General features: G+C 47.5%; 1 protein-coding gene across 1 annotated transcript in view; it reads left to right on the forward strand.

Annotated features, from left to right (window-relative positions):
- Window positions 1–10,000, forward strand: part of epb41l4a (erythrocyte membrane protein band 4.1 like 4A) — a 51,315-nt gene that overhangs the window by 12,311 nt on the left and 29,004 nt on the right. The window contains exon 3 of the mRNA XM_084441840.1: window positions 7,506–7,610. Within this exon, the coding sequence (XP_084297966.1) occupies window positions 7,506–7,610 (105 nt within the window). The remainder of the gene's footprint in view (window positions 1–7,505; window positions 7,611–10,000) is intronic.

Consider the following 10,000-nt stretch of genomic DNA (forward strand, 5'->3'; position numbering starts at 1 on the left):
TAAATCTCCCTGAGGCTTGCCCTCTTTTTCATACGTTAAGCTCAGCGATGCATCCTGGGACCACGGTGCATAGACTGATAGTACACTGGCAGTATCTGGCCGGTTGTGGGTGTTTCTCTCAGTATCATCGGGCGGGAGATAGAGGCTGACAACACTTTATTTATCTCCTGGCCTCCAGAGGCCGTTCCCATCTCCATAATGACTCTCGCTGGCCTCATTTCGCCAGGACTGATTGGCTCTGGCCTTTGATGTGGCCCCTCTGACCGGAATCGGTCCGGAACCGGAACGATTTCTCCCTGACTTGAATGAGTGTCATAGGTGTGGTGGTACATTTGAATTCCTTTTTTTCCTCAGTTTAGGAATTCTTTGTGGGGGAAGAACAGTATGTTAAATCATGAATATGGTTTCCTTTCCTGTTTCCTGGCACAAAATCAAGAGGACCACCAGAGATTTAAGTTTAGGGTTAGGGTTAGGATTAGTTGTTTTTTTAAACCCTTTGATATATTTTGAATTTTGTAATTTCAGAGACAAACAGAAGCTGTGTTCGGAATCGATCCCTATTCACTATATAGTGCACTATATAGGGTGTCAGCCATTTTGTTTGTAGTGTCCGAATTCTCCACGGAATTTTCGTTCCCTATATAGTCCACTATTTATTACCCACAATTCACCTTGATTTGCAGGGAACAGCGCATGTACCTTACATTTTCTCTGTTCCCTAGGTAGTTCACTACATGGTGAACCCTAGGGAATAGGGAGTGAGGGAACGAGGGAGCGATTCCGAACACAGCTAGAGTCCTCTGGCTTCCAGGGAAGAAGCCTTGAGACAGCAGCTCTGCCCGTCACAGAATGGCCACTCATTATTCTCTCTCCATCCTGACAGGGTTATTGTAGCCATCCCACCTTCTGACCGCCAGACAGCCCTGGTCAGTGGGAGGAGATAAAGGAGGAATGCAGGGAGTGTGTGCGTGTGTGTGTGCGTATGTGTGTGTGTGTGTGTGTGTGTGTGTGTGTGTGTGTGTGTGTGTGTGTGTGCATGCGTGTGTGCTAGACCACGGTTTCTCAAAGTGTGCGTCGTGGCTGTGATGTGAGTCCAGGGGTGCCGCATAATCCTTTGGAATTTACCAGTGACACCAGTGAATAATTTCTAACCTAAACAAATATTCTCTCAAGTTGTCCTTGGTATCCTGCATATCTCCACAAAACAATGATAAACACCAAAACTGAGGGTTTGCTAGATTTGTTACCTCAAGTACGGTTTAACTGGAGTGTTGCTGCTACGTGCCACACACTGACCGATCTGCTGTGATGGCACCAAGTGAATTATATGTGAGGTGATTATGTGTGAGTGATTATACCTGTATGTAAATGTGTGACTGTGTGGTATATGTGGGGATTGTATGATGTGCGTGTGTCTGACAGGGCACAAGAGGCTAGTTTTTCAGTGGCCGAGTTGGTCGCCGAAGCTAAAAAGGCACACGCCATCGTGGAAACGCCAATGGTCGGGTTTCCCGAAACCTTCTTAGCGCTAAGAAGCTCTTTGAGTCTTCTTAAGGCTCCCGTTTGCTTGTTTCGGGATTGATGAAAATGGCCTTTTTAGAGAAATGTCTTGGTTTAACCTGATCCTGTTGGCTGTTTCTAATTATGATGTTGACCCCTGAGTGTGGCTGTTGGCCGGAGTTTCTGTAAGAAACCGTGTCTCCCTTCGCATAGACAAACATCGCATATGAGATAAAGACGACATTCTTATGGTTGGTACACTCTGTGACAGACACCAATTGTTGTGGTAAGATAGAGGCCTGGGCGCCGAGGCCGAGTAGGTTATCTTGATTCAAGGCCCTAAGCAGCAGGAGAGACCAGACCAGTCCAGACCAGTCTGATCGGGGAAGGGGGAGGGGGGGGTGGACATTGGGTAGTGAGACATTGGGTGCCGTCTTTTATTGAAACAAAACACAACGCAGAGGCAAACAAGGACATCATAAAAGACAACGAAAGTCAACAGGAGCCTTAAGAAGACTCAAAGAGCTTTTGAGCGCTAAGAAGGTTTCGGGAAACGCGGCCATTACCATTATAGAGGGAAAACTAAGAATGTAATTTAGGGGTGCCGTGGATGAAGTAATTAGGTTTAGGGGTGCCCCGAGCCTGAAAGGTTTGAGAGCCGCTGTGCTATACCAAAGAGGATCTTGGGAGCAATCCTCTTTGGTCTTGCGGTAGATGTTTGGACTCCTACGCTCGCTACGCTGCGCTCGCTGCAGCCGGGGTCTGGATCCTGTCCGTCCGGGCCTGGCCTCCTGTCCCTCCCTGCATGATGTCATACAGTAACACCGTGGCTCTTCCTGTTATGCCTGCATGTGCCGTGGTGCTGTGTTACCGGTGATGTTACTCACTGTAACCCGGGGCCAGGTGACAGTGTGCTCTGTTTAGAAATGTAATGGTATGAATATTTCATATCACGATTATAGTGACCAAAATTATCTTGCTTATCAGTATTGTCGCGGTATTATAAAATGTGCTGAACATTTTCTAAAACTACTGGTGCACACACTGAGTTTTATGGTGAAAACCACAAATATTATTAGCAGCACTATGCACTTTTTGTTTGCATAAACATTAAAATAATGCATCTTGCAGACTGTTGCTAATTTTGGTTGATGCTGGACAGTATTTACAGTGAGTTTTCAAAGCGCGGAAATCAAACACGTTTTTAATGATAATTTTATCACGATAAAATTGTTACATTTTATCGTGGTTTATCATTATACCGGTTATCGTTACATTCCTAGCTCTGCTACAGGTGCTGTCACTATAGTGGGCCTGGTGACGGCAACTGGTCCTAAGGTCCCCGTTCACTGGTAGCTTAGCAGCCAGGGTGGTTCCCTGCTCATGACGCCAAGTCTTTTGAAATGATCTTTCAAACCTACTGGACTGGTTAGTGGCAGTGGAGAAGCAGCTTTGATATCACACACATGCCAGGGACTTAGAGGTGATTCAGAGGTTGTTGCTGCAACTCTCTTCCAATAATTGGCCTTATGAATATACATATTTATCTTGTCAGAGGGGTCTGGTCCTTGAACCCTTTTGGGATGGTATAGCCATATGGCGTGGCAGCTGGGACCCTGCTAGACCTGGTCCAGGGCGATCTCCTACGTATAACGCCCTGTTACTCTCAATGCAATTTGCCTATTAAAGCGCTTCATCAGCCCGGTCGTCCGACTCTACAGACAAAACCGTTTCGTTACTCACCAAAGTAAACACATCGTTGGAAAGATGAAAGCCTTTTCTCCTGAAGCGCTACAGTTTGTAGTCCCCCACCTTTCAAATAAAGGGCACATTTGTACACTTAAATGTTTTATATCCACAGCGCATCGACTGTCTTCTTCTACCGGCGAATCGGCGCTCTCCGCTTTGTTTAGTCTACTCACTGCTGCCACCCATGTCGGGGATGATGCATTACATCTTAAATGGTGTTGTGAGACTCGCGTTGAGGAAGGAGCAAATAAAAAACAACTTACTTTAGAATATCAAACCATTTAATAGGGGAATGAGAAAACATATGCCAATAATACAATTCAGCTCTGGTTTTAATTGCATGGGAATACAATGGCCTACAACCACATCTAACAACGTGCCAATGATTGTACTTGTCAATTTTATAAGGCAACAGTTACATAAATGTTTCCCGAAATGTTTTCTGAAGAGATCGTTTGCCATAGTTAACTCAGCGTAAATGTTCTCCCGCTAATCAGACTCCTTCCTCAACGCGAGTCTCACAACACCATTTAAGATGTAATGCATCATCCCCGACATGGGTGGCAGCAGTGAGTAGACTAAACAAAGCGGAGAGCGCCGATTCGCCGGTAGAAGAAGACAGTCGATGCGCTGTGGATATAAAACATTTAAGTGTACAAATGTGCCCTTTATTTGAAAGGTGGGGGACTACAAACTGTAGCGCTTCAGGAGAAAAGGCTTTCATCTTTCCAACGATGTGTTTACTTTGGTGAGTAACGAAACGGTTTTGTCTGTAGAGTCGGACGACCGGGCTGATGAAGCGCTTTAATAGGCAAATTGCATTGAGAGTAACAGGGCGTTATACGTAGGAGATCGCCCTGGACCAGGTCTAGGACCCTGCCTAACCGGAAAAAAAGCAGTTGCATGTTTCCATTCATATCTCCTATTGGTCACAAAAAGATCAAGTCAACCAAGCAGGAAGTAAAATGTCAAACAAGGGTTAATTGTTTTTTGAGGGCGAAACATCAGATATTAAGATCAGCTTAACTCACTGGTTTGTCCCCTCCGGGGACCACGGTTCAGAGAGACCTGTGGCAGCGATGGCAATTATTCCACAATAAGTCTGTTTCATCTCGGGAAGAGTTGGAAGCATCTTGAAAACATCACGCGATGTTAGACGAGTGCAAACATGATGTGAACACGGGCCGTGTGTGTGCGAAAGGAGATGCGAGTAAAAAAAGAAAGGTGAGCCCACTACAGTAGCTCTCTGTGGGGAATAGAGACGCCGTTACCCAACCCTGTACAGTAAATAAACAGTTCAGCATGGTTATGTACATACACATAATCCACTGATAAGCGTAGCCTTTCAGATGTTGCCTCCGCAGGCTCCCGTCATGGTGGAACAGGAGCGAGCGTTCCCCGGGGGAGACTGACAGCAGCGGTCATAACAGCACAACTCGTGTAACTTGTACAAATCACGGCGTTTTCGTCTCCGGAACGCCTCGTGGTGAACGAGGTGCTGAATGACGAGCAATGCTGACATGATGTTTCGTCTTTGACATGGAGGATAATTAGTTGCTATCTGAGACGGGGATCGAGCTGAGGTTTTGGTTTTTTTTTGTTCCCTGTTGTGTCAGGAAGGAGCCGGTGGTGGATTCCTGCACAGCTTAATGAAGACACTTCAAAGCAGAACATCAGCTCGATCTAAGCAGATTAATAATAACAATAACATACCAGTATTCAAATTTAACACAGGTGGTAAAAAGACACAAACCACATAGGTAAGAGTGTCTACATCCTGGCATTCTCCACGTGTTGGCGTTTTTGGTGCCAGTGTGAGGCTGAAGTTGGGTAGGAAGTGTTGATGGAGTTGACATGATAATTATCTCAGTCCCAGAAAGAAAACCCCACAGCTGGTTGGCCTGGTGACAGCCCATGCATCAAATGGTTTAATCAGTGCTGAGCCGGAGGCTGTCTGTCTGCTTACCTGTCTGAATGTCTGCCTGTCTGTGTGTCTGTCTGCCTGTCTCTCAGCTCGCCTGTCTGTCTTATTTGTTTGTCTGTCTGTCTGCCTGTCTGTCTGTCTGTCTGTCTGTCTGTCTGTCTGTCTGCCTGCCTGCCTGTCTGTCTGCCTGTCTCTGTCTGTCTGTCTGCCTGCCTGCCTGCCTGCCTGCCTCTCTGCTGGCGTGTCTGTCTCTCTGCCTGGCCGTCTGTCTCTGTCAGAGACCCACTTGTGATTCCATGGGAGTGCACCTGCAGATAGGAGAGAAGATGAAAACAGATGAGCGCAGAGTCACAGAGGCAGATGTGCAGCGATGAACTAACGTGAGGAAGTATGTTATCCTGCCGCTTGAAAAAGTGTTGGAATCAACCGGGGCCCGGCCCCTCATCCATGACGAGTTCCCCTCACACATAACGGCAGAAAATCATGACTGTGAAAAACCCATATACATACTGTAGTTCTTTAAATGGTAAAGGGACTGCACTTATTTAGCGCTTTTATCCAAAGCGCTTTACAATGGCCTCTCATTCACCCACCAATGGCGGCAGCTGCCATACAAGGTGCTAGCCTGCTCATTGGGAACAATTTGGGGTTCAGTGTCTCGCCCAAGGACACTTCGACATATAGACAGGAGGAGGCAGGATTCAAACTGCCGACCCTACGATCACTGGACGACCTGCTCTAGCACTGAGCCACAGCCGCCATCTTTAAGGTTCAGCCGACTCCGGTGCTGAAAGACGACACGCTTACGTCGTCTCTTTACGCTCACATTCGGTCTGTGCGCTCATTCCTCTGTGGGAGTAAAAAATCACACCGACTTAACTTGGCCGCCGGTGCACATGACTCAGCAGATATGTGGTGTGTTTGTGGTTGAGAGCGGACGACCGCGGCGTCTCACTGACAAACACAGGGTTTCCTCCCTCTGTCAGAAGCAAACAACCCGTCCAAGATTGATGCCGGTGTCCTGCAATTGAGCAAACAACCCCCAAGCCACCCCACGCAAATACTCACTTGTGTTTTGAAAGGTGATCGACCCTGATATGATCTCCCTGAGCGTACCCCAGGGAACAGACCTGTCTGTTGACTTTCAGATGACTGAAAGAGGATTCCCAGATAGCAAGCGGATGTGTAATGATTCTGGGCCATATATGGGCCGGAACTAAGCCACAAGGGCCAGATCTGGCCTGTATATGGCCCAGATCCGCTTGCTATCTGGGTTGGGGTATAGCACCGGTATGCTAGTGTGTTTGCTGCAGCCAAGTCTGACTCACCTGGTAGAGTAAAGCTTGCCTTTCATTATTAGACTATGCAGTGAAGCCTCTACTAAAAACCAAGTTCCTCTCCTGGGTTGTAATTAGATCGCCCTGAGGATAGAAAATGTAAAGGGGAACTCACAGTGATGTGAGAGAAAAGACAGCTTGTGTTGTGTTGCCTCCAGACAGGATTTGTGAGATCCCTGATCCACAGAGAGGATTGCTAAAGGAAATAGTTGCCTATAATATCAGTGCTTCGTGTGGCAAAATGGTAGAAAAAATAAAATAACTTTAATGCGCTGATGTGCGCTCTCTGAAAAAGGCTTCTAAGAGCTCTTCAGTTGTCCCTGAAAAAGAAGAGTGTAGTTGTCATGGTAATGAGCCTGTTACCACGGTTTCTCGGGCTCATGCCCATAAAATCTGAGAAATACCACAGTCTTCTCAGCAGATTATAATCCTATGAAATGCTAATAAGCATCGCTGTGGGGTGTGTGAATTACAGTTATGAGGCTGTTTTCATTGCTTAGCAAAGTAATAATTTATCTCCCGGCTGTACAGAACTTCCCTGGAGACACGGCTCTGTTCTCTGTATCTGTTAAGGTCTAAATCCAGACACTGGGATCTGACGGGAACAAACTGTTAATGCTCGTCCTGTTATTGTGAAAGGGAGGAAGTAGTAGTGTGTTAATATTGTCGGCATATTCGCTGTGTGGTTTGTAACGAGTCGTCTGGTGTGCTGGTGTTCTATTAATACATCCACGGCTGGTGTGCTTCTTTGGTTGTCGTCTCATGATTACCCATAAGTACTTGCGGTGTGGTGTGCGATCACCTCGGTCTGTCACACGTGACAGCGCATGCTTGCCAACATAAAACGGCTTTAGCCAGCGGCGTTGCAACATTGATCTCATTGATCAGCGTTGCAATATTGATCTTTACTAACCACATTGTAGATCTTTCTCTGCGGTAACACTCCCTTCAGAAACACCGCTGACCCTGTTCTGTCTCTCCCCCACCCTCCACAGGAGTCCACCAAGGGGTCGGTGGTGCTGGACTTCGTCTTCAGCCATGTCAACCTGGTGGAGACGGACTACTTCGGCCTGCGCTACTGTGACCGCAGCCACCAGACGGTGAGCGCCGGGCCCTGACCTTTGACCTCGGGCCCCAGCAGAGGCCGAAGGTTCTGGTGAAAAGCCGAGCTGGGTGTAGAATCGGAGTGGGTGTGATGAGTGGATGAGCGGAGAGGATGATGAGTGGATGAGTGGAGAGGTATCACGCAGAGCTGAGGGAGATATTCTTATGCTCAGTTTAGTTACACAGCAGAGGTCCAGAATGTCACTGCAGAGGAGACTTGCTGTGCATTATGCATAGTCCTCTGGAGGTGAAGGGGCTTTACTAATGATCACATTCATCAAATGAACTTCATAGAAATTGACAGAACTTCATAGAAATCAACTGAACTTCATATAAATCGACTGAATTAAGTCAAGTGAGCTTCATATGTGATTTCCAAAAAGGCTGAGAAGTACATGATCAGGGTCAGAGGGGTTATTTTTCTCTTCAGATTAAGTCTGGGTTTAATCTGAGACTAGCCTTAAACTAGCCTTAAACTAGAAATGGTGCTCAGAGAGCACAGACCTTTGCCCCTGAATGCGTTTTGTGGCTCTGTGGACGCCAAAATTGAATGGGCTCTAAATTGGCCCATGCTACACCCCTCCAAGTTTCATGAAAAGCAGTCTGGTAGTTTTTGTGTAATCCTAGTCCAAAAAATGAATGGAGGTGAATGGCCAATGCAATGCACTCTGGGCTCTCCCCCCACACACCCCAGTCCAAACCCTGTGTCTCTAGCACCCCCACACAGGGAGCTAAGTTAAGTTTTGTTTTCATTAGTGGATCCGGCCCGTGATTCATATCGGTTCCAAAATTTAATGGGTTCTAAGGTGGCCTATGATACACCCCTTCACCGAGTTTTATAAATATCAGTTTGGTAGTTTTTGCGTAATTATACTCCAAAAAACGAATGGAAATGAATGGCCGTCCGGCTGTGTTTGGGCGGCCCGTGGACCCGACCCATGTTTCAGATACACTCCAAAGTTTAATGGTTTCTAAATTGGGCCATGTTACACTCTTCCACCAAGTTTTGTGAAAATCGGTCTGGTAGTTTTTGCATAATCCTGCTAACAGACGCACGCACACACACACACAAACACACACACGCCACCGAAAACATAACCTCTTGCCCTGCGCTGTCGCTGGGGCGGAGGTAACTAGTCATACGATAGAACCACAGTACAAAAGCTTCTCTCAGTGGTCCGGCAGTCCTCTGTTATCCGTCATTCCTCCAGAAGGTTCCAGCGTTGCGCGCGCGCCGGTTCTGGGTGGTAATAACGTGGCTGGTCCCAGCCAGGGGCCCCGGGGCTCCACACTCCAGGGTTAGTCAGAGTACAGGTCCATAAAAGAACACGGTGATCTCCCTGACGACAACCTGGACTCGCCCACTCACACGTCACATGTAAGGCAGGGGCAGATCCTGCGCACTGCCTTCTGGGGGATGTCTGCAGAGCCGTGATTTATCTCTGGGACCGAGCCCAGGATGAAAGCGCGGCCGTGTGTTCATCACAGCATGTCAGCCCAGGGAAGCTGTGTTCTAACTGGAAGGAAAGCAGAGAGAGAGAGAGAGAGAGAGCTGAGGGAGGCAGAAAACGCTAGATAGCCGCCGCCACCGCCACAACACTTCCTGGACAGATTTGGGCAGATCCGTGTGTGTGTGTGTGTGTGTGTGTGTGTGTGTGTGTGTGTGTGTGTGTGTGTGTGTGTGTGTGTGTGTGTGTGTGTGTGTGTGTGTGTGTGCACGTGTGTGTGTGTGTGCACGTGTGCGTGTCAAGTCAAGTCACCTTTATTTGTTTTGCACATTTACAACAGCTGCGGCTTCACAGGTAAAAACATAGAGCAAAAAAATACATACAGAACATAAAAAGTGGTACAAAAGTGCAAATTCCAAAATAAATTAAAAAGAGACTAAAATAGCGACAGTTGGGTTAACAGGAGGCAGGCTCGACTCTATTCGAAGGCCAGGGAGAAAAGATCTTTAGCAGGGACGTCTGTGCGTGTGTGTCAGTGTGTGTGTTTGTCAGTGTGTGTATACAGTAGAGTCACAGAGGGGAGGCCCTCTATAACAATCTCTGAATTCTCCCCCTCAGCGTGGCAACATCTGCCCAAATGCTGGATGAGAGTGTGTGATTGGATTAGTGTTTTCCTCTTCTCACCTCTCCCACCCTGGTTTAAGCTATGTTCTTGGGGCGTCTGTGGCTCAGCGGTAGAGCGGGTCGTCCAATGATCATAGGGTCGGCGGTTCGAATCCCACCTCCTCCTGTCCACATATCGAAGTGTCCTCGGGTAAGACACTGAACCCCAAATTGCTCCCAATGACAGGCTAGCGCCTTGCATGCCAGCTGCAGCCATTGGTGTGTGAATGTGTGTGTGGATGGGTGAATGAGAGGCCATTGTAAAGCGCTTTGGA

This window comes from Borostomias antarcticus (assembly GCF_949987555.1).
Source record: "Borostomias antarcticus genome assembly, chromosome: 8".
NCBI classification, from domain to species: domain Eukaryota; kingdom Metazoa; phylum Chordata; class Actinopteri; order Stomiiformes; family Stomiidae; genus Borostomias; species Borostomias antarcticus.